This window comes from Felis catus, chromosome E3, assembly GCF_018350175.1.
Source record: "Felis catus isolate Fca126 chromosome E3, F.catus_Fca126_mat1.0, whole genome shotgun sequence".
Lineage (NCBI taxonomy): Eukaryota > Metazoa > Chordata > Mammalia > Carnivora > Felidae > Felis > Felis catus.
Window position 1 is genome coordinate 12858848 of NC_058383.1, and position 25529 is coordinate 12884376.

Genomic DNA, 25529 nt, shown 5'->3' on the forward strand with positions numbered 1-25529 from the left:
CAGACTGGGAGGGGGGAGAAAGGGGGCAAAGATGAGCTAATAAGCCTGTAGCCCCTTGTATTTTCATGAGTGGTGCAGCCTTTCTGTACTAGGACAGAAAGACTGACCTACCGTCCTCCCCAGCCTGCCTGCCCTTCATTTTGCTTTAATTAAATACACAGCTGATGATGTCAGCCTGGCTCCTGGCTCCCTCAGCTTCCCCCTTGGAACAAAACATCCGGGCAGACAGTTGTGACAATTAAAGTCTGAAGACCCAAGCTTCGTTTGTTCTGAGGTAATTAAAATAAATCTGCCTAAACATCTCCAAATGCAGATAAAACTTAGTGCTGATTAGAGGTGACCCTCTAATAAACCTGATTTGATTAGGCAGAACCACTGGGGTGCAGGCAAATATTTGAGATTCTGGCCAAGCTGATTATTCCATTGACCTTTCACTTGGGAAAGAAACCTGTTTGATTCTTTCTATCCCAGAGTACATGAAAACTATTACCTGTGACACTTAGGTGAAATAAACCGGCAGGACCTGTGGACTTGCCCTTAAGAGTCGCAGTCAGCTACCACCTGGGACATGCTTGCTTCCTGGCAGATCAATGGAGAATGGATTTTGCCGGAGGTTCTGGCCTGGAACGCTAATTAAAAAGGACATTCTAAAATGTACCCAGGCATGTTCTGATAAAGTCTTAACAGATGTTGGTGGCGAAGGTTGTTTTTTAAAGTCACAGTTTTTCTTTCAATTTATTAAGGTACCTTTTAACAGTTTGTTATGTATAGGAAACTGTACCACACTAAAACTGCTTTCGTGTTTATATCAAGACCTCATTGCCAGTTTGGGAGAGATTTTTTAATTGCTTCGTCTTGCTCCTGTAACACTGGGTACGTGTCTCTTCTTAGCATTTGTCATATTGTACTGTAAATTCGGGTTTACTTCTTTTGTTGTGTTTTAGAAAGCAGGGAAGTTATCACATTCTCCTTGATGTCTGCCCAGATGCCTATCACATGGGTCAACTATAGGGCTTGGCAAACTATAGGCTACAGGCCAAAACAGGCCACTACCTGTTTTTGTGTGGCCATGAACTAAGAATTATTTTTATATTTTTAAATGGTTGAAAATAAATCAAAGGAAGGATATTTAAGTCATGCCACATGAAAATTGTGTGAAATTAAAATTTCAGTTTTCATAAATAAAGTGTTTCTGCACTACAGCCATGTTCATTCATTTACATTATTGTCACTGGCTGCTTATGTGCTACAACAGCAGAATTGAGTAGTTGTAACAGAGATCATATGGCTTGAAAAGCTTGAAATATTTACTATCTGGCATTTTGCAGAAGTTTGCTGACCCCTTTCCTATTATATACCAGGTATATTATAAGTGTTTATTGTTTGAATTATTTTACATATAAATCTGAGTTTTCAGGTAGAGTTATTCTGATCCTGGAAGTGTTCAGTGAATTTTAAATGAATGACAGTTATTTCTCCTATTATCTTTTTGTAATCTTACCTTAGGTCTTAGTGGTGCTGGTTCATCTCTGAGAGCTAGACAATTACAATTGACCCTTGAATAATGCAGAGGGCTAGGGGCGCTGTGTAGTAAAAAAATCCATGCATAACTTTTGATCCCCCCCCCCCCCCGCCCCACCAATTTAACTTGTAATAGCCTATTGTTGACTAGCCTACCTTACCCATAACAGAAACAGCTGATTAACACATATTTTGTATACGTGTTATATAGTATATTCTTACAGTAAAGTAAGCTAGAGAAAAAAACGTTAAGAAAATACATTTACAATACTGTAGTGTACTACAAAAAACCAACACACACAACCCATGTTTAAGTGGACTTGTGCAGTTCAAACACATGTTCAAGGGTCAGAAGAGTTTTGTTAATATTTATTAACTTTCCAGGTTCTGAACCTGGTGTATGATATAAAGAGACACCATGGGGCACACGGAAGTTAAACTGACCGGGTCTTGCAGTAAAGACATGGCATGACTCTTCATGTATTCGTCTGTTCCTCTTTGCTGAGGCCGTTCTCTTTGATGAAAGAGAATTTCTATAAACCTAGGGATATCATGAGCAAATTACTGTCCGGTACTGTATAATACATTAGTTCATGTAGGCATCAATGTCTTTCTTTGTGGGCTCTTTAGCTCATTAGCAGGGAGATTCATTTTAAAAAAATAATAAATCCATGGTTTAAAAAGTAAACACTGCAGAGCATGATAGCAATTACCAAGTGTAAACAGTGTGGTCTTTGAGAACCACTGTGAAATTGTCTAGTGAATTAAATTATTATGCTTTTGATAGTCATGTATCCACTTCCATTGACTGTTCAGGATTTTGCTTCAAGGAGGACAGATGAGGTATAGGTAAAGTTTATTTTTAAGACACTACTGTTCTTAGGTAAAACAAAACGACAGTGTGACAGATGTACAGTGACTTGAAATCTGGCTTTTGTTTTGAGCCAGTATCTTTAAAATGACCAGTGCCACAAATAATAAATTCATTCATATGCAGTAGAGCTGGTGGGTGTTGGAATTTTACAGAATAAAGTGAGAACACTAACTTATGGAGAATTTCTACATTGAAATATTATGTAGTCTACTGGAGTTTGAGGGAGAAGATGAATTTGGCAGAAAGGAGAAGGAAAGGAGGTTAGGAGATACATAAAAAAATATGGGTCTGAACTTTCCTAGGAGTCTGAGGAAGTGATGTTTTCCTCAGAATGACACCACTGTACTCACCGTTTGTGTCCTCGCTATGAGATAAGCACTTTTTATATATTTGTGCTAGTTTTAAAATAGCCTGGCATAGTATGTAGGGGATAATATCCTTATCTTACAGGTGGGAAAACTGGAACTTTGGTTAATTGGCTTGCTTGAGGTTTTGTAGTTAGAGCCAAGTTTCAAACTCTATCTGAATGACTTTTATGTCTTAATGTCTTTTCTACTGACCTGCTTCCTCAGAGCTTGATTCTCAGAGATTTCATCATTGAAATTATGCACTGAGAAGGTGTGTAAATCCAGCCTGAAGACATACATCATTGTGTGAATAAATTTCTTCCCCATTTCACCTGCTTTATCTTTCTTTCCCATTACTTTGTACAACAGCTTTGATTTGTGAGCGTCCCTTGTCTCCTTCCGTGTTAACCCTGTTGATCAATATCAAGTTGATTTTGCTGTGTAGTGTAGAGGAACTTTAGGTAGGGGATTGTGTAACAAAACTCCTACAAGACCAATAACCTCTCCCTCCCCAACTAAAAAATGAGGTTTGGTTTGTCTTTCGTGGTGTGTGCCCCATCCCTCTGCCCTGGCACTCCAGGGTATTGTAAAAGGGAGAATTTGAGAACAACATTCCAGGCTTAGAGCCTCCACATTCCTTGGGTTCTGTTGGAGGACTTCTTGGCAGCATTCAAAGAAGCCTGTGTTTTCCTATTAATTTTCCATCCCGGGCCACCTGCTTCCGCCTTCCTGCTGTTTTCCTTTTGTACCTATGTGGTTGGTGCTCCTAAGGCTTTCTACATTGGCTTTCATCGTTTATACCACTGAGTTTTACAGGAGCTTTTCTTTTCAAATTTTGATGTTTGACACTGTTACCGATTTTTATTTATTTATTTTTAATATGTTCACTTCTGAACCTTTTTAGACTTTATGCTGGCAGCTTCTAGGAGAGAAAAAACAAACCAGGCACATTTTATGTAGAGTCAGGAGGCAGAGGGCAGAGGGTATACAGTTGATGGAAACCAGTGATTATTGATTTCTCAGAATGCAGATCCTAACTGTTGACAAATTTAGAATTTGCCTCTTTTGGGGTCAGTTAGAGGTTGATTCTGGAACAGATGCTGACTTGGATATGGCTGATGTAAAAGCAGGGGTGAGCCACTGCAAAGGAACCTCAGTTCCTTAACCTCAGTTGCAGAGAGAGAAAGCCCCATAGCTTTCCGCCAGTGGGAAGCTTGCAAAATCAAAGCAGTTGAACAAGGAACAATCCAGGAATGCCCTGTATCCTACATGGTAGGAGCTCTGTTGCCCCTGCCCATGGGTAATTCTAGGGCATCTGTGGAGAATTCAGTGCATCAGGCAATCTTTCTGATCTCTAAAAAAATTGAGGCGATTAGAAAGGAGTGCAGACTGCAAGACTGGGAGGTTTGATTTGTGAGTTATGAAGATTCAGAAAAGACCTTTTGTGGAGAGTGAACTTGCCTTATCATAATATTGTGAAAATTCTGAAGACAAGTCAATTTAATGAGAAATATTAGAAGGGAAAAATCTTAAAGTGTTTAATTTGAAAACTGAAAGCTTTGTCCTTTCCACAGTGTTTCCTATTCTGTGAACTAAGATGGTTAGGGGAGGTGGAGCGAAAGGTAAACCCTTCCTTTCTGCAGCTTCTGGTGATCAGTTCCTTCTCTTACTCTCATAAACACCAGTGCTGTTTAGTACCTTGCCCATCTGGTGTTGGTAGGTTCTTTTGTTTACATCATATGACCTGCCTCCACACATAAATTGTGTATAAGCTTAACCAGGGTGACAGTTGGTGTGATACTTTTTAAATCTCTAGGGCCTGAGGCCCAATGACCAGGGGAATGAAAGCTGCGCTCTTTAAAAATCCCTGACACTCCTGGGGGCGACTGGGTGGCTCAGTTGGTTAAGCGTCCAACTCTTGGTTTCAGCTCAGTTCATGATCTCATGGTTCATGGGTTTGAGCCCTGTATTGGGCTCCATGCTGACTGTGTGGAGCCTGCTTGGGATATTCTGTCTCTCTCTCTCTGCCCCTCCCCTGCTCATGGTCTCTCTCTCAAATATATTAAAAAAAAAAAAAACAAAAAACAAAAAACAAACACCTTAGGAGCGCCTGGGTGGCTCATTCGGTTAATTGTTCGACTCTGTTTCAGCTCCGGTCATGATCTCATGGTTTCATGAGTTCGAGCCCTGTGTTGGCTCTGCACTGAGCATTGAGCCTGCTTGGGATTCGCTGTAGCTCTACCCCACCCCTGCTCACACTGTCTCTGTCTCTTTCAAAATAAATAAATAAAAATAAAAAACAAACAAAACCTTAAAACCCATTCCCAAAACCCTGACACTCCCATCGTGTTCTCATGGTTTTGCTAAGGTAGTGTTCCACCATGTGAGAGAAATGAGGGTTGTATATTCTAGAATTATGAACAAAGCTTACTTGGGAATGATGCAGCATGTGTGTTGTGTGTTTGATGTGAAAAGGTCTGGGCTGTGTCTGTGTTTGCCATGATCACCTATAATGGTGCTGTACAACCACTCCGTGACAGTGTTATTTTAACTTAAAATAGCATGAGGGTTAGGAGAAAATACCTAGTATATCTGAAGGGGTATTCTCCTGGGCTCCTGTAATTGCAATGATTTGAAATGCTTTCACAGATTTGGAGGAGAGGGTAATTTTTCTTCTTTATTTGCTCCCTTTATCTTGTTTTAAAGCCAGTATTACCTCTCCTCCAACTTCCATATATGCTTCTCACCTCTCTCTCTCTTTCTCTGCCCCTCTCCCTCTCCCATTCCCTCTTCCTCTCCTCCTTTAAGAAAACCATCCCTGGTAAGAATCAAAGCCATTTGGAGCTTTTCTTGTTTTTTTATTAAGAGTTGACTTGACTTTAGTGCTGTGTAGAGCATGGGAAAAGTCAGGGCCATTTGGTAGTTGCTCCCTGGAAGGGTCAGCCTTCTTATGACAAGTGGGAGGGCCATGGGCATTATTTTCCAGGTGCAGGTATGTTCTGAGTGTTGCTGGTGGTGGCAGTAACCCCGGACAGCAAGGTCTTCAACACTATTGACATATGGGCTAGATAATTCTTTGTTGTGTGTAGAGAGCGCCCTGTGCATTGTAGGATGTTTAGCAGCATGCTTGGCCTCTATATTGGTAGCTCCCCACCTCTCTTCCCTGCTCTCCAGGCTGACAACCAAAATGTCATTGCCAAATGTCTCCTGGGGACAGGATCACCTTGGTTGAGAATCAACAAGAAAGGGTGAAGAAAGGGATGCCTTCCAAGCAGAGGGTAGTCATGAACCTCTCAGGGCTGGAGCCTTCATTTAGGTGCTTTGGTATATTAAAAGCACTTCTCAAATATCAGTGATAAGGACACATTTAGATAGTTGTAATTCCTGTGTAATCCATAAATACCATTTTAGCTCTTGCCTTCAACTTTCCTAGCACTACAAGTATACTGTTTTCCCTTATTCTTTTTAAAAAATTTTTTTTAATGTTTATTTTTGAGAGAGAGAGAGAGAGAGAGAGAGAGAGAGAGGACACAGAGTGCGAGCAAGGGAAGGGCAGAGAGAGAGGGAGTCACAGAATCTGAAGCAGGCTCCAGGCTCTGAGCTGTCAGCACAGAGCCTGACGTGGGGCTCAGACTCACGAACCGTGAGATCGTGACCTGAGCTGAAGTCTGACGCTTAACTGACTGAGCCACCCAGACGTCCCTGTTTTTCCTTATTCGTAAAATGAGAAGGTTTGCAGTAAAATTTAGTAATGTCTGAGGTCTCTCCCAACCCTCTCATTTTATGATTTTAGTTATAAAAGAGAAATATTATGCAATTATAGGACTTCAGAGCTGAAAATTTATTTGTAGTCATTTAGTCCATTCCTATTAGTTCTGTCCAGTGTGATTTCCACAAACAGATCAGGCCAGGAAAAATATTTACTTTTTACAAGTGGATGTTATTAAATGCTACTATTTAGAGAATTTATCAGAACAGACTTTTATAAAAATGATTACTTTTGTTACTGACTGATTGGAATTCAGGTGATTGACTGCCTGAACTTTAAATATGTCTGTTGTTTGCAATCAGGCTTTTTAATATTGGTGTTTATTTTAAATAGTTGATACTTACATTTATTGGGCTGGCATTCCTATTGCCAAACAGTGTTATGCTCTGCTACCTTGATGAAAGAAACTGACTCCTCAGAGTTCCTTCGCTGATTTATTGGGATTAAATAGGTAAATCTTCTATTCTAACTGCTTTTTAAGCATCATAAGAGTAGATTTTCTTTTTGGCCTGAATGAGAGGTGGTTAAGAGGGAAATCTAATACCTTTTATGGGTTTATATGCTTCACATGTGATGTGCCCAGCCAGAAATAATGAGGTACACACCAGATGTGAAGGTACCAGCTAATATAATTATGCTGAGGATCATTTTCACCATTTGAGGGCTGAATTACGTTGAACTCATTTCTTCATCTCTAAAAGGATTTGGTATAGTTGCTTAAATTTGAATTGGGAACTGAGATGAAGTACCTGTGCTTGTGTTTTTAATTAACTAGAAGGGTTGGGTGGTGTGTACCTTTTGTACTTCTGGAGCTTGATAAACAGTAAAGCCTGGAATATTCAGATTCATGGCAAGGCTTAGATGGATGGGGAGGCGATATTCTAGTGGAAGCTAATAGCTGAGTTTGCTTTCTTTGGGCTCTTGCCTGGAAAACCAATCTGAAAGTATCGTGGTCAGACACAATGCTGTTCTTAAGCCTTATTGGAAATAATAGGTCTCTTAGCCTATGCTAAAAGGTAATTTTGCATACATTAAATATTCAACAGAGGGCTCGCACTCTGCTTACTTTGGCAAACAAATAGATCCCAAAATGAATCACACAGATTGTAATGTGGAACAAATTGAAATACTTGAGGGTTTGGCCTAAACTTGTATTTTACCTTCCACGTCGTTATAGTGCCCTCACAAAGGAAAAACCTCTGGAAATGGCAGTGAGAAGGCAGTATTATCTCAAACTGCAGTTGTGGTTCTGGACCTGGTCTGGGGGCCTGTCTTTCCTTTTACTCCCTGCTGTGTAAGAGCAAGAAGAGAGTACTTAAGGTGTTTATTTCACCCTGGAAGATTTTTATAAAGAGCAGTTTTTAATGAAGCATGGCACATGGCATCATTATCATTTCTAACACAGAGAACTCATTTTCAATTTTGCTATCAAAGAAAAATGACAAATAGAGAATGCAAGAAAAACCAGATGGACTAACTGTATTAGGAGCTTAGTATGCATATTTTGTGTCACATATTAGCATTCATTAAGTCAAAAGGGAAAAAAAATGAGTTTTGCCTACATGCATTAAACCAATAAGGCTGGCAGAGTTCCAAGCTAGCTCTTGTGGATTAATTGTTTTATAACTGTTTTAATTAAAATTGTTCAGTATATGATTAACCTAAAAGTTTTAATTTCCACAAAACTGTTGAACAAATGAGACATTAATATTTTACATTAACCATGGTGATATTGCTGTGGTTTTCAGAGTGGCTGCTTCTTCACGTAAACCGTGGCAAGCAGTCGGTGGAAAGTGCTGTCTCACGCTGCTGGGAAGACTTGGAGATCAGGAGTAACTTAGCGAAAGGCCCAGTGTGACAGGGTTGTTCTGGTATGCTCCAGATTCTGTAGGTGTGCCTTTATGTGGTCTCCCCCGCCCTCTCCCCCGCCTCGCACTCCTCACACTCCTCAGTCTAAGAGCTGAGCCTCAGACGTAAATTGTCAAGTGGAGGAGGTTAACAGTATAATGTGGCAGAAATCAACTTACTATGTGCTTCCTTCTATTAGACTTCACAGTAGTGTTGCTGTACCACACGAAATGCTTGGATTTGAAGGGACTGATTGGTAGGGCCCGAGACATTATTGACATTAAGTTTTATGGTTTTAATTTAGGAGATAGGTACGAGTGTTAGTTTTGGACTCAAAGATAGGAAAGTCTGGATGACCCATCACCTTTATTTGCTTGCAGTTTTTTAGGTTGGCACCAGGGTGACGTGGGGAAAACATGTCCTAGTTTGCAAATTGTAACACTGAGGCCCAGTAAAATTTCACTGGGCGTGGCTGCGACTCCCTCGGTATCACAGATATGCATGTTTCTGGCTCAGTCCCTTCTCTGCTTTCTACCTGTGTCCCCATCTTAATGTAGTTCAGCTCATTAAGAGACTCTTCTCCCTTCCTGTAGCCCTGTCACCCTCATTTCTGTCCGGGGGTTCAGGTCATGATACTATATAAATTTAAAGTAGTGGTGGCCTTTGAATGTCATGGGAGGGAGTTTTAAAAGATGAGATTCAAACTGCTTATTGGAAATGATGTTGACAAAACTCAAGCCGTCCAGACTATCGAGATAGTGATAAATTCTTTAAGGTACCAGGTTGGGCTCTCCTATTAGGTTTTATGACACTTGATATAAGATCTTCTTTGCATTTTTTGGTCTGCAGGAGTCTGGGATATAGTGCCTGAGCAACAAAAAGATTTTGGCTTTGACTTCCATAGTCAGGACGAGATGACGCTATGATTTGTCCAGAGTTCAAGCTGCAGCCCTGACTTGATTTTCTTTACCTTTCCCTATTGTTTCTTTCCCTGTCTTTTCTTCCTAGTGTGATAAAGTTCCCCGTGTTCTCCTTCCCTTCTGTTCTGTGTAATCATTCTCTGTCCTAAATTCCTTCTGTTTACCTTTCCGGGCACCAGCTTCTGAATAAATTATTCATATAGTCCAGTCTTTTTGGAGTAGTTAATAATCATAAATTTTATGGTTGTACAATTGGTTGTACAAGTTGCCATATTTGCCAGAAACCAGCTTCACACAAGTGATTTTGAGATAAATGGTTTATCAGGCATGTTGTTATCTGTTCGTTTCTTTAGGCACTCTTGAGCTCTATTATTACATGAAGTTAGATCATTAGAAATGCGCATACCTGGACCATATTATTTTGATTCTTCAGAGAATTGCCATCGAGGAGTTAGAGTGCTGTGTCCTTGGTAAACGAAGAATAAAAACGTTCAATTTAAGAATTAAATATTCTGTTTGAAGAATATTTCTGACTTTTGCAAAACCTTAAAAATAGTCTGATATCTTAATCTCTCTCTCTGTCTGTCACACAGACACACACACACACACACACACACAGAACTTCTTTGGGAATTTGGTGCCAGGAAAATACTTCTTAGTTCTGACCAACATACGTGCATTCCTTTAAATCTCAAATGTTTGTTGAATGAGTGAGTAGTGCATAATTAGGTAAGGGTTTTTATGCGTTTTCCAGGAAATTCCATGTTTAATTCAGGAACCAGCTTTAGATAGCCCAAGTCCTTGGTGAACAAGTAGCGTTACTCTTTTGCTTGGTGATTACTATTTTTCATCTACTATTAACAGATTTTGCTTTGATGAAAAACTGACTTGTAGACCACAGTCCATCTAAACTAGAGATATGAGTGGGTACTTCACCGTGTTCCCATGATAAGGGGAACAATAGGAGTCAGGCATCTGGTTCCTGCCCTATGAGATTTGATAATTCTTATTTTTAAGACAGTACATGTTTAGCAAGACATAAAAGGGCCCAAAGCAAGATTTTTTTGACACTGAAACTGTAGGAGTAGGGAGATAGTTGGGGACTTGCTACTTTTATTCTGCCTCTCTTCTCTATTTCATTACCTTTATGAATATGCTCTTTGCTCCCCTGGGTCCCATTTCCAACCCAGTAGCAGTAATTACAGTTGGGCTAAACCTCGCAGCTGTGAGGCCAGCTATTTTCTTGACCATCTCTGCAGCCTGGCTTCCACTTCTAATCCTCCATAAAAATTAATGCTTGCATTGCTCTTCACCAGCTACATGGCTACATTTTCCTCATTTGTTTTTCTGATGCAGCAGCAGCCTTCCAAAAATACCACCAAGTGTAATAATCCTTTTGCTGTTCAATACATCTTTTGTCTGAGGCTTAGTTACTGTCGCAGTTGATGGCATGACAGCTGATGGCAAGCAACAAGTGAATGTTTAAATAGTGTGTAATTCAACAGATGTGCCCGTCCAGGTGATTCTCCCAGTAGCTTGCCACACAGTGGGCGGAGGGTGAGCAGTAACTGAGTGTATAGTGGGTTGTTCCAGACATTCTCTGGTTTTGGCTAGCTTGTTCTTGGTCATTACAGTGATAGTTCTTGTGATTCTGTTTGGTTCCTTTATTTTGATACATGTACACTGTGTGGCTTCCATTTGGGAGATGTTTAAATTTCAAATATCAGAGACAGTTATGATTGTAGTACAGCTTTAGTAATTTCCAGTGGTCATCACAAAGTGATATTTTCTGAGAGTCCCAGGTGTGTGAAACGAATCTTCCAAAGTGCACGTATAGTACTCCATGCCCTCAATCAAAGCACAGTAATTGTGGCTGGACCACTTCCAACATTACTCAAGGAAGGAAGGAGACTCCTACCCGTTGTTACTATACGGTATCTAAAACATACAGACCAATACATTTTAGCACATGGCAATCTTTCTGAAGATACGCTGTCAATCAACATAAGTAAATATCTTCTCTCTCTTCCATGAACCTAGCAACCAATTTGCTTATAGTTCTTTGCAAAACTGTTGTTAAATTACTTTGTGGCTGGTTATGTCACTTGGCTAGGAAAATGGTACTGGAATTAAGTCAGCTTTAGCCCTATGCTGCCCATCTTTTCTAACTTATGGTCAGCCATATGTTTAGACCAGATGAAGTACGAAGTTATGAGTGGATACAAGCACATTCTTGGAAAAGATACCAAAATCATGTTCTACTGAAAGTTTGGGTTAGCTTTTTCCCACCACATAGGGATATCTTCATACCTATTGCAAGGACCTTCATTTTTATTTCTGATCATATAAATAATAGTAGCTTGTTGGTAGTAATGATTAGCATAAAAATCAGATTGTGAGAGGGGAAGATTTGCTTATTGAGGGACACATAGAGGGCCCTTGAGGTACTGTAATATTTTGTTTCTTAACCATGACTATGGTTACAATAGTGTTCATGTTATTCTTCTGGAAAATGGACATGTTTTATACCCTTTTTTGGATGTGTACGATAGCTCACTATATATGTGTATTTGCTGGATAAAACTGGAAAATACCCAAAAGCACAAAGTAAAAATGGTATCTCTAATCCTACCACCAAGAGTTCATCACTTTTCTTTTTTGGCATCTATCTTCCCGGTATTTTGGGGGCACATACATCCCATTATGTTGTGTCCATTCCCATGGCTTCAGAGTTTAATTAAAACACACACACACACACACACACACACACACACACACACACACACACACACACGTAGATGTACCTAAACCTGACTTTTAAAGTTTTTTATTTAAGTAATTTCTACACCCAGACTGGGGCTTGAACTCACCACCATGAAATCAAGAGTTGCTCTTCCGACTGATCTAGCCAGGTGCCCCTAAACCTGACATTTTATTTATTGTATTGTAATATTTTGGCATGAGTGTTCAAGATTCCGTAGACTTAATTTTAACATCTATATAGAGTACCATTTCTTGGATGTATCATAGCCCATTTATCCAATTCTCTATTTGACATTTAGGCATTTTCTAATACTTAAATATTATAAATAATATGTGCTTATCTTGTAGGTATTTAAAATTAGGCTAAATTGGACTCTTTTTTATTTGGTATGTAGACATTTTGTAAAAGGCAGATTTTGTTGGACAAGGTAACTCTGGCTTCAAAAGCAACTTGAAAGCTGACATTTTTTCCCCCTTAAAGAAAATTGAAAAAAAAATTCATTTTTTCCTTTTATGAAGTAGGTATGTGTGGTGTGTGTGAAGTAGGAAATTGCTTCAATGTTTTTATACTCTTTGGTTGGCTGTGAAGTTAATTTATTCATTCAATTATTGAATATTTATTGAACACCATCTGTATGCCAGGTGCTTTGTTCTAGATCTGAGAATTTAGAGACAGAGACCTGGTTTCTGCTTTCTCAGTGAGGTAACATAGTGAGCAGTAGGACATGGGTGTTGTCAGTCCACGCTCTTGAGTATATAGATCCAAATGTTTCTACTTGGATGACTTTGCTGTGATTTATATTATTAAACAGGTGGCTTAGGAGCTTCTATACCAGAGAGGCTACTACTATACCCTCCTTCCCTAAACCCGTCTGTGGCCAAACTGAATCCTGGAATTCAGAGCTTTGTGGGCAAGCCTGAATAGGGCAGAAGTGCAAATGACCTTTTCATTCACAGTGTGGGCATCATTGAGGATGGGCTGTGCATTAACTCCTTTCTGGTATAACCAAGTTTCTGTCCAGCTGTAAAGTTCTGTGCTTTCTGATACTTGGGGCCCCTGGAGCTCCTAGTAACTGAATCTTTTCTCAAACATTAAATTTGTAGTAGTAGGAAAAAATTAGATTCTGTCTTTTTGAGATACCAGCTGAACTTTGGAGTATAAATACAGACTTAAGAATAAAAGAAAGGAGAAAAGTGCATTTACCCAACCCAGGAAATCAGATGGAAATTGAGATTGTGTCTCTGTTCATCTTCTGTAAGCAAAACCAGTAATGAAATGATAATTTTTTTCTTTCTACCTGTGCCTACAAAAAAACCCCCACAAAAAACAAAAAAAAACCAAAACAGAGCCGGCTTGGGATTCTCTCTGTCTGCCCCTCCCCAGCTCATTCTCGTCTCTCTCAAAATAAATAAGTAAAGTTAAAAAAAAAAGGAAAAAAAAAGATAGTTTTAAGCTTTCTATTTGGAGAGAACTATCTATGGCTTGAGGCTTCAAGTTAGGAATATTTTGGCATTGAAAAACCTGTAGGGCCCCGGAAACACCTGACATCATTCATGATCAGACCAAGATGAAAGAACATTTATTTTTTAGGTAGTGTACTGAATCCTGGAAGTCTGGTGGCTGTTAAGTTCTTTAACAGAAAGGTTTGCGGACAAGTGTCTTCCCTTAAACTCTAGAGCCTAATTAATTAAGATGTGTGACTGTCTATTTCTTGTTCCACTTGTTCTTCAGTTTTACCATCCTCTGCGTGGGTCCCTGGAAGGCTCTGTGTGTGAGTGGATTCTGGTGGAAAAAAATTCTAGATTATAAATGGGCAGTCCTCGTCCTAGCATTCATTAACCTTGGACAAATCACTAAGAAACCTGTTTCTTCTGTAGAATGGGGTAATAACACTTGACTAGCCTGTTTTGTAGTATTGTTACAAAGATACTAGGTATTTAAAAAAGGAATGAATGGAATGCTTGAATTTTGGGTGGTCTGTGTTGGTTGGAGGTAGGGCAAAAGGGGGTGGAGGGTGTCATTACCACCTTGGATTTAGCAGCCTGGTTTCCAAACATGTAAGTTTGAGATGGACCTCAGGATTTTGATTGATGATGATGAATGATGTAGCCATGAATAGGTTAAAGTTTAGAAGATGCTCTTGGTCCTATAGGACAATTAGATTTGTCCCCGTCCCTTAAGGTAGCTGCTCATTTGGGTGAAGCAGCATTTTGTGTCGAAAATACTACTTACTTAGGTATTTTATTGTCTTTTTTTAAATGTTTATTTTTGAGAGAGGGCACACACACGAGCAGGGGACGGTCAGAGAGAGAGGGGGGACAGAGAATCTGAAGCTGGCACCATGCTGACATCAGAGAGCACAGTATGGGGCTCAAACTCAGAAATGGTGAGATCATGATCTGAGCTGAGGTTGGATGCTTAACCAACTGAGCCACCTAGGCGCCCCATGGTATTTTATTGTTATTTTTATTTCATTTTCAGTGTCCTCCAGAAAAAGCTTTGAGCTGGTTTACAAAAACATACGATGTGACAGAATTAAGATAAGATGAGGAAATTGGGACAAAGAGAAAACACGCATAGAGAAAATAGGATAGAACCATGTTGAGGCTATTGGGCAGAAACATACAGGATAGGTTCTTATGCAATATGTAGAGGTGGACCACATACCTATTTTCTCAGGGAACAGAATAAAGAAGGAAATATTTGTAATTTTCCTAAGGTATTTCCTCAGTGGAGAGGATGGGGCCTTGAACTGTACTTTTCAAAACACACAGCAGTTATTTGTGAAATAATTGTTTTTATACCATCTCTCAATGCAGATTAATAACATGATGACAAACCATGATTTGGGGAAAGAGTGACCATAAGGGGTCAAGATCCCGTGTTCTGCATAGGCAGCTCTGAAAGGCTGGCTTGAGCTAAGGACAACATTTAGAACATGTCAAGGAGTGGACAAGCTACCTGTCCTCAGGCAGTCCACAAATATTCATTGCCCCAACTGGGAGCTGGCTTCACTCCCTGAATGGTTTCCAGTGATGTTGTGGCATAGTCCATTGGCCAGGAGCCCAGAGACCCAGAGATGGAAATGCCCATCCTATCTTAAGAGTTGAGAGTCTTCATAAGCTCTTGGCATTTCCTTCTCTTTCTTGGTTCTGGTTTGTCTTTTGCAAAGATCAGACACATGAATTAAAGTTGTTCTTTGCTGGAGAAGGCAGCTAAATGCCAGTTGTGACTTTTGGGTTCTAGCTATGCTGCAAACTTCTGGGAGTTCATGGACTACCAGTAACTCGTGTTGAGTGACCATTCAGTGGCTGTTACTTCAGTTTGTAGTTCATGGTGAGTGAATTCAAACCCATCATGTTTCTAGAGTTGGTTCCTAGATCAAATTGTTGGTAAATGCTTTCATTAGAGAATTCAGCTTGAGCCCTTTGCCCAATTTTCTGTTTCTCTGTTGTTACTAGCTGTAGATACTTAAAAAAAAAAAATCCTCAGAAGGAATGCATGTTTTTAGAAACAGGGAGTGTATTCTGTGCTTTAGTGGGACACAGAAGGAGACTGTCTGGTTAAGGCAGGAGATTGTGGCACTAAAAAAGGAAACTGGCAGGCCTATTCCTGGCACTTCCAGTAAGAAAAGAAAAGAAAAGGAATGACAGGTTGGCTGGGGATTATATTAAAGGAAGCGGTGTTCCTCACCTGACCTCATATTCCCTGCATCTAGGATTGGTGTGCCTATGGCAGTCATTTTTGGCAGCTGAAGACAGACTTGGTCTGCTTTCTGCCATATATTTAGGGGTCTAGTGGAGATACAGAAGCCTGTTAAGGAGCAATCATGGCAGACTGATTCCTTTACTTTTAGTCAGAAGCCAGTTCTACCAATGTCCACGGTCAAGTGTGTGTCCTTGTAAGTTGCTTGTGTCAAGAAGAAAGACTCTCATTAAGATTTTGGAAACAAAAGCAAAAATAAACTATTGGGACTGCATCAAAATAAAAAGCTTCAAACCAGCAAAGGAAACAGTCAACAAAACTAAAAGGCAGCCTACAGAATGGGAGAAGATATTTGCAAATGACATATCTGATAAAGGGTTAGTGCCCAAAATATATAAAGAACTTCTAAAACTCAACACCCAAAAATGCAATTAAAAAATGGGGAGCTGAACAGAGATTTCTCCAAAGAAGACATACAGATGGCCAACAGACACATGGAAAGATGTTCATCATCACTTACCATTAGGGAAATGCAAATGAAAACCACAATGAGCTATCACCTCACACCTGTCAGAATGGCTAGAATCAACAACACAAGAAACAGTAAGTGTCATCAAGGATGTGGACAGTTGGTGGGAATGCAAACTGGTGCAGCCACTAAGGAAAACAGTATGGAGTTTCCTCAGTAAGTTAAAAAATAAAACTATCCTATGATCCAATTACACTACTGGGTGTTGACCCAAAGAACAAAAACAAAGGGATACATTCACCCCTATGTTTATTGCAGAATTATTTACAATAGCCAAGATATGGAAACAGCCCATGTGTCCATAGATTGGTGAATAGAGAAGATGTGTTAATAAAAATGGAATATTATTCGGCCATAAAAAAGAATGAGATCTTGCCATTTGCAATGATGTGGATGGAGCTAAAGAGTACAATACTAAGCAAAATACGTCAGAGAAAGACAAGTACCATATGATTTTACTCATATTTAGAATTTAAGAAACAAATGAGCAAAGGGAAAAAGAGAATCAAGAAACAGGCTCTGATCTATAGAGAACAAACTGATGGTTACCAGAGGGTAAGAGTGTAAGGGGATAGGTTAATAGGTGAAAGGGATTAAGAGGCACACTTGTGATGAGCACTGGGTGACGTATGGAATTGTTGAATCACTGTACTGTACCTCTGAAACTAACATAACACTATTTGTTAACTAATAACTGGAATTAAGACAAAAACTTAAATTCAGAAAAAAAAAAAGAATTTGGCCCTAATATTGGGTCAGAATAAGACTGTATTTGTGTTGTTTTTGTCCATAGTTTGCATTCCTCATAGGTAGAAAGATCTTACAATTATAGGCTAACTGCACCACCTGATGTGTACTGGGATTTGATGTGGCTTTGTTACCTCAGAAGTCACATCAACTGTTTGACATCAGTTTATATTCCAGTACATGCTCCTCAGGCAGAAAGGGGATTGATATGGAGTATTATGCCAAGAATGAGAATCTCATGTTGAAAGCCTAGAAGTCTGAAGTCAGAAGGATTTAGTGGTTTTGATTTGTTAGAGCATACTTTTCTTCATAGATGCTCTTAGTACCAAAATAAGTTCATATTTTTCCTAAATATGAAATGTTCTTAACATGCTTAAAGTATTATTTTATACATTTGCCACCAGGGCAAAATAGAATTAGTCAGTCTTATTCCTATTTTGTAAATAGAGAACCCAAGGCATACTTAAAGAGTCGCAGAGGTCATCCATTGTATCTGGGACATGGCTTAGAATAGTACCATTTTAATCAGTTTATTTATTGAGCAAAAAGGAGCCAGGCAACAGTGGAGGGCATCATGAGATCAGTTGTATGGTGCGGGCAAGCTGTTTTAGCCGAGTTCTTTGCTCATAGGTCAGTTGGCTCTGGCAAGAGCAGCTGAACTGAGTTCTCTGTGGTGAAGCTGAGAGGGACAAGAATGGGCATCAGGTCAAAGGGTGTCTGTGGGGACAGACTCCGACGATTGTGTAGGACATCCTGTACATTTGGGCTTCTGCATATTTTAGTTGGCTGTGTTTGTTCTTATGTTAGTCTCAGTGTTTTTTAACCCTGTGAGTGACAGTTGACACTGTTATAGGACTTTAACAGGAGAAACTGGTCTGACCACAGTTTGATCTTGATAAGGCTTTCACTTTTGCAACAAGACAGAAGGGAGTCCTTGCTTCTCTGTTCTGGGAGCCTAACCAAATCTAATAAGAAGTCTCTGGTAGCTCTAACCTGTTTTAAGTAGTCCAAGTGTCAGGCTGACCTTTTCTATGTATGTGGCCTGCTTCCTGGATGTGAAGCCAGTTTGGATGTTAGAACTTTTTAGAATGGAATGAAACTTGAAGTTTGCTGTTTGTTTTTATTGTTGCTTTAAAAACAAAACAAAACAAAAAAACAAAAAACCTAAAGAAAAAAAGAAAAGTGAAAAAAAACCTTCTAACTGTATCCTCTGCCCCTAGGACTGGTGAAACTTCTTAAGACTTTTAACGATTTCATCTAGATACTTAAATCTCTCTGGGATGACTGTCTTTCTCCTTCTGGCAGAATCTTGTACTTTGATCACTTCCCAGGGTGGCGTTTTGGTTAATATTTGACTCTTGCACCCACAGCCACGTGATATGTATATTTGTATGCATATATATTCACATCTCAGAGGATTGGCATCATCTTGGCAGATCTTTAAGAGTTGGAGGAGTAAATATTTGTAGTTTTTATTTCATATTTTTGCATACTGTTCTCTCATCAGGGGAAGGTATGTTGGTGAACTAGAGATGGATAGGAAGACTGAACTGGAGGCTAAAACCTGCATACCTGAGAAACTGAGTCAGCCACGCTGGAACCTAATTTTTCAGTGTTCTGAAATATCTCCAGTTATTCTGAAGGATGCTGTCACATTCTAAAAATAAGGTATTTTCAGTAACATCCATGTGTACTTTACTCTCCAGCATCAGAAGGGAAGTAAAGCATAGGGAAATCAAAGAAACTAGTTTTCACCCTTAAGTATGACTCTGGGATTATCTAGGGTGGCTTTTAGAGAAATCTAAGCCCACATCCTGGGATGCTACTAGCATCTCTGGACAAACTCTCTCCCCTTCCTTGAGATCACTTTCCTCATGTTCTTTATGCATGTAGAGAGTTGTTGAGGGAAGGTTATATTCTGGTTTCCTGTTTTGAAAATGCAGATGTTTCTAGAAATAACCAGAATCTAAACTGAATCCAGAGCCTTCTCGTAATTTTTTTTTTTAATGTTTATTTATTTTTGAGACAGAGAGAGACATAGCATGAATGGGGGAGGGCCAGAGAGAGGGAGACACAGAATCCGAAGCAGGCTGCAGGCTCCGAGCTGTCAGCACAGAGCCCGATGTGGGGCTTGAACTCAGGACTGCGAGATCATGACCTGAGCCGAAGTCGGCCACTCAACCGACTGAGCCACCCAGGTGCCCCTCTCGTAAATTTTTAGGCCTCGATCTGAAGTAATCTGGGTGAAGATAAAAAGGTGAGGTCTCATACTTTACAATTTGGTTGAAGTCAGCTGTGTCAAGGTATCTTGACTTAAATAAGTGTTAGTATCTACATATTAGATTGGTAAGATCTTTATGTGTTTCTGTAGCCATAAACCCATTTTGGAGGAAAATGAAGGATGATTTCTTTCAGTATTCTGTGAGAATCTCATTTCTTTGTTTATTTTTTTCACTGGGTTGACTTTGACTTTTATTTTTTAGGTCCAAGTTGTTAATTCCGAAAGTATTTTCTTTTATTTATTTATTTTTTAAAATTTACACCCAACTTAGCATATAGTGCAACAGTGATTTCAGGAGTAGATTCCTTAATGCCCCTTACCCATCTAGCCCATCCCCCTCCCACACCTCCTCCAATAACCCTCTGTTTGTTCTCCATATTTATGAGTCTCTTCTGTTTTGTCCCCCTCCCTGTTTTTATATTATTTTTGTTTCCCTTCCCCTTTGTTCATCTGTTTTGTCTCTTAACGTCCTCATATGAGTGAAGTCATATGATTTTTGTCTTTCTCTGACTAATTTCACTTAGCATAATACCCTCCAGTTCCATCCACATAGTTGCAAATGGCAAGATTTCATTCTTTTTGATTGCCGAGTAATACTCCATTGTGTATATATACCACATTTTCTTTATCCATTCATCTATCGATGGACATTTGGGCTCTTTCCATACTTTGGCTATTGTTGATAGTGCTACTATAAACATAGGGGTGCCTGTGTCCCTTCGAAACAGCACACCTGAATCCCATGGATAAATGCCTAGTAGTGCAATTGCTGGGTCGTAAGGTAGTTCTATTTTTAGTTTTTTGAGGAACCTCCATACTGTTTTCCAGAGTGGCTGCACCAGCTTGCATTCCCACCAGCAATGCAAAAGAGATCCTCTTTGTCCTCATCCTCGCCAGCATCTGTTGTTGCCTGAGTTGTTAATGTTCGCCATTCTGACAGGTGTAAGGTGGTATCTCATTGTGGTTGATTTGTATTTCCCTGATGATGAGTGACGTTGAGCATTTTTTCGCGTGTCGGTTGGGCATCTGGATGTCTTCCGTGGAGAAGTGTCTATTCATGTCTTTTGCCCATTTCTTCACTGGATTATTTGGCTTTTGGGTGTTGAGTTTGCTAAGTTCTTTATAGATTTTGGATACTAACCCTTTATGTAATATGTCATTTGCAAATATCTTCTCCCATTCTGTCTGTTGCCTTTTAGTTTTGCTGATTGCGAAACTATTTTCTTACTGTGCTTTGTATATGGCAGCAGATTTTTACTTGGATAGGAGAAGCAAGTCCATTGGTTTTCATGTGTAGATGCTTTTCAGGAATACACAACTTCTCACTGTTGGTTTTAATAAGAAAAAAATCACTGTTGATAGTTTTGGTGTCTGTTTATAGAGATTCCTTGAGAATTGTGAACTGATAGAGAATTCCCCTAGAGAGAAAATCTGGTGTATTTGGACATCTTATTAAATGGAGCTTTTTTTCATATAAGGGCTTCGGAAGATGCATAGGCTGTCAAGAGCTGGAAAAGTTTACATGGTCTCTGAATATCACTCTTTATAAATTCAAGGAGCCCAAAGCCCATAGGATCTGGTCCCCCAGTTAAGTTAGTGGTCCCTCACAGGTCTCCAGGCTGCCTGTCATTCTGCCTTGACTACTAGTGATAACTGGTTATTTCCAGCAATGAATCCAACTCTTTTTTTTTTTTTTTAATTTTTTTTTTTCAACGTTTATTTATTTTTTGGGACAGAGAGAGACAGAGCATGAACGGGGGAGGGGCAGAGAGAGAGGGAGACACAGAATCGGAAACAGGCTCCAGGCTCTGAGCCATCAGCCCAGAGCCCGACGCGGGGCTCGAACTCACAGACCGCGAGATCGTGACCTGGCTGAAGTCGGGCGCTTAACCGACTGCGCCACCCAGGCGCCCCAACAATGAATCCAACTCTTAAGTTGTGCAGTCTTCTGAGTCTTCAAAGGAAAGCTAAGCTGTGTTATTAAAGTTCATGCTGAGTATTTTTTTACTATATTATGATTGTTTGAAAATTGGTCATTTGTGTGTTATTGTAAAACCAGAGCACTTAACTAGAACTAGCATCAACCTAGCCTCTGCCAAGTCATAGTGCATTATCGACTGTTTCATGTAGAGGTAGAAAGAGGAAAGCTGTTTTAAGAGTCAAGAAAAAGGACTGTGTCTTGTCCTCAGCCAGAGGCCCACATGAGCTAAAGGAGCAATTGAGATGGGTTATGGTTTAGGGAAGGGGTAACACTCAGGTGGTGATTGAATCTAGTTTAGAATTATGTTTCTCAGAACAGCTGATTTTTATTTTGGTTGTTTTCAACTATTTTTTTTTTTTAAAGACAGAGTCTTAAAATTTTTTTTTTTTAACGTTTATTTATTTTTGAGAAAGAGCGAGAGACACAGAGTGTGAGTAGGGGAGGGTTAGAAAGAGAGGGAGACACAGAATCCGAAGCAGGCTCTGGGCTCTGAGACGTCAGCACAGAGCCTGACGCGGGGCTCGAACTCAAAAGCTGTGAGATCATGACCTGAGCTGAAGTCGGCCGCTTAACTGACTGAGCCACCCAGGCACCCCTGTTTTCGAATGTCCTTATAGCCTTCCTGGGGAAATTTGTTTTTGGGGAGACATTGCCTACATTGTTTACTCCTCTAGGGTTAAATGTACTTGACCAGCTGTTATTAATTTTATAGTTGTTAAATTACATTCTTTGCCTAGGTTGTAAGTACTGAAAGGGAACTTAGAAGCAGGACCATTTGCAAGTCATGTAGCTTTGAGCCTGAATGGTGGGTTTGATAAGAGTAGCTTTCAAATGGTTTGAGATTCTGTGCTGAATTTTGGAATTAGTGATTTACACCTGGGGATCTTTGTCAATTCTCTGGGAGAGCCTTCTCTGAGACCCCGGGCAGCTCTTGGGGGTGAGGCTGCCAGTGATATTGATAAATTGCTTCAAAATGCTTACAGCCAAAGGACAGTGATTTTGTAGTACTCTTCTAAGTTCTCAGACTGACCTCTGAAATCTGGAAGAGCGAATCTGGAAGGCCAGTATTCTTTAGGGCAGTTATAAGAAGGGGGAAGGGGCTCTACCCTTCTCAGTCTGTGTGCAGGCGATTCTTGGAGGAAGCCAGGCCTGTGGAGCCAGGCTAGAGTGGAGACAGAGAGTAGTACTGCTGGCATTTCCATCCTCCCCTGAGGCTGCACAGAATGTTTCAAGGGGAACCAAGAATTATCCCTCCGCTGTCCACAGCCTCTTGAAGCGGCTTTTGCGTGTTGTAGATGGAACCAATGTGTGCAAAAGTGCAGTTTATATTTTATTTGGGTCTCAGCATCAAGTTGTCCTTTTTCAAATAATTTTATGGTAATTGGTTGTTTCTCTGATATGATTTCCATTGCAAGGTGAACAAAAAAGGTGACAAAATGGGGTTATTACCTAACCAGATTGCCTCGTGTACAGACAAGCTGAACTGGTGCTTTGCCCGAAGTTGGCTTGGAGTTTTCAGAAACTCAATTGCTGCCTTTATAAGGCTGTGCCTGGGGTTGTATTTCCAATCTCTCTCAACTTTTGTTCCCGTGGAAGGGAGGAAGTGGAACTGTGACAGATATATTGCCAGATAGCACACAATAGCACACAAAACGAGAAAGACATGGCGTGAGCCATTCACGGAGACAGATTTACACTCTGTGTTGCCCTCAAACCATAGATCCATCTATTTCAAAGAAACAACCTGCCCACTGTATTATATTTCAGACAGGGACACAGCTTACAAGAGAGATGCTGACTCCTTCTGTTTAGCTTTTGCCAATAACGCTGCACATTTTGCTGTCGTCAATTACTTTTGTGGGGATGGGAAAGTTTATTTGGCAAAGGAAAGCCTGTCTTTAGATGAGAAGTGGAAAAGGGAGGTATCAGGGGAGAGTATTTGGCCACGCTGTCGCCGTCGTGAAGCGTATGTGTATAGTTTTGCTTGTTTTTGTCACTGTGCAGCCGGCTGTATTATCAGGCATTGGAGGTATTATACCTATTTCACAACAAGAAAAACAAAGCTAGAGAGGTTATGATTGACCCAAGGCCAGAATGTTTGACATTCATAGTTTCTTTTTGGTTCTCTAGAGATATGGCAGAATTGTGTCAGTTTCTTTCTTTCTTTCTTTCTTTCTTTCTTTCTTTCTTTCTTTCTCTTTCTTTCTTTTCTTTCTTTTTTTTTTTTTTTATGTTTCGTGGGAGATAGCTTTGCAGAGTGGTAAATAGCATAAATTACAAAACTTGTCTGCCATGGTTCCCATCCAGGCTTAGCCAAGCTGCACGTAGCTCTGCACCTCAGTTATTTTACTAGTAAAATGGGGATTACAGGCCTTACCGTAGAAGGTAGGTCTGAGAATTAAATTTAGTTAATATGTATATAAGGTACTTAGAATGAAGTGTTCAGTAATCTTAGCTATTACGTTTTTTAAATGTGTTTTGCTTTCATGGAAAATGAGTGGTGTGTGCTACCTGATAGGTTGTTTTGCAGAAATTTCAAATGTAAAAGAGTAACTCTGCTTGTGTTAAAATTTACCTTCCAGATTGATAGGTTTAAGGAATAAAAAATACTTTTGGGAATGGTCTAAATTTGGAAGAAATCTGAAAAGAGAGAACTGTGTGTGTAGGTTTGCAATTCTACCTTATGCGATTTGTAAAATATGTTATTATATATCTTTTCTTAGTAATAATTTATTCGGGGGAGGAGAAACAAATTTTGGTTATATCCATCCTCCCTTATGAGGCAGGTATTTTTGTTTTTGTTTTTATTTTAACTGGATGAGATGGTTAAGTGTTCCCTTAGTTGGATGAATTTAGAGATATGAGAAAATACTTTTATTTTTATGACACATAAGGACCCTTGAATGAAGTCACTTACCTTTTCTTGATTAAACCAGTTTCTTTTTTTCCTTTTAACATTGTGTTTTTTTTGTTTTTTTGTTTTTAACATAAATATCACATGTTTTAGTCAGATATGTTTTGGGGTATCAATCATCTTTTTTTCTGTTATGTTGAAAAAATAAAATTGCACATGTGTGTTATTCTCAGAATGAAGTGGGTTCAGGCACACTGCTTTACACTAAGTAGAAATTCTTAGTAGTTGTTCTTCAGAAGAGATGCATTGATCAAGTCAGTTTTTGATTCATTTGTGAATACCTAAGTAGAGTTGTATATGAAGGGGTTTTTCAGAGTTGGCTTCTGAGCATTATAGCATTTGTTTTAGCATATATAGTCCACATGGCCAGTATACTATCTGATTCAGTTTGAGTTCAAATAAAGTCTGGTATGAATCTACTTTAAACAACTCCTTAAGGTGACTAATCTCAGACCTGTCTCTCTCTTTCTCTCTCTCTTTCTCTCTCTCTCTCTCTCTCTCTGTTTTTTTTGTCATTGTGCTTTTCTTTTATTATGTTTTTTTTTTAACTGTGGTATAAAGCACATTACATTTCCAGCTTAACTGTTTTAAAGTGTACAGTTCAGTAGTGTTAAGTGTAGCCACATTGTTGTGAGACAGATCTCCAGGACTTTTTCATCTTGCGGATCTGAAACTCTACACTCCTTAAACAACAACTTCCCCTTTCTCCCTCTCCCTACTCCCAGAAACCCCGATTCTACCTTCTATGGCTATGAATTTGACTACCTTAGATCCTCAGCTAGATGGAATCATAATATTTGTTTTTTTATTACTGACTTATTTCACTTAGCATTATGTCCTCAATAAGTTTCATCCACGTTGTAGCATGTGACAGGATTTTCTTCCTTTTTAAGGCTGAATACTTTTCCCTTGCAGGTATATAGCTCATTTTGTTTATCCATTCATCTTTTCGTGGATATTTGGGTTGCTTCTGCCTCTTGGCTCTTGTGAATAGTGCTCCTATGAATACGGGTGTGCAAATATCTCTTTGAATCCGTACTTTCAATTCTTTCGGGTGGATTGTTGGATCATATGGCACATCTATTTTAATTTTTTTCCAGAAACCTCCAAGCTGTTTTCCATAGTGGTTGCACCATTTGACAATCTTACCAGTGAGAGTGGTTCCATGAGAACCAGGCATCTGTGAAGGTTAGGGTGGCCCATTTCAAGCTTGATCAGGTGTTTGGAATGAGCCTCACCGGTACTGGTTAATCATTCTTGTTAAGGTAATACTGCTGGACCAATGCAGAATGTTGGTCTGGGTTATTGTAAGACTTAGGCTGTGGTTTC

At 39.6% G+C, this 25529-nt stretch overlaps 1 protein-coding gene across 8 annotated transcripts in view; it reads left to right on the top strand.

The window, feature by feature from the left end:
- AUTS2 (activator of transcription and developmental regulator AUTS2) overlaps positions 1–25529 on the top strand; it is a 1119695-nt gene that overhangs the window by 54905 nt on the left and 1039261 nt on the right. The window contains exon 1 of one of the 8 annotated variants that reach the window (XM_045047813.1): positions 18654–18692. The exons of the other annotated variants lie outside the window; for them this stretch is intronic. Coding sequence (XP_044903748.1) covers positions 18669–18692 — 24 coding nt within the window. The 5' untranslated portion in view covers positions 18654–18668. Of the gene's footprint in view, positions 1–18653; positions 18693–25529 lie in introns of those variants that run through there. 8 annotated transcript variants of the gene reach the window in all.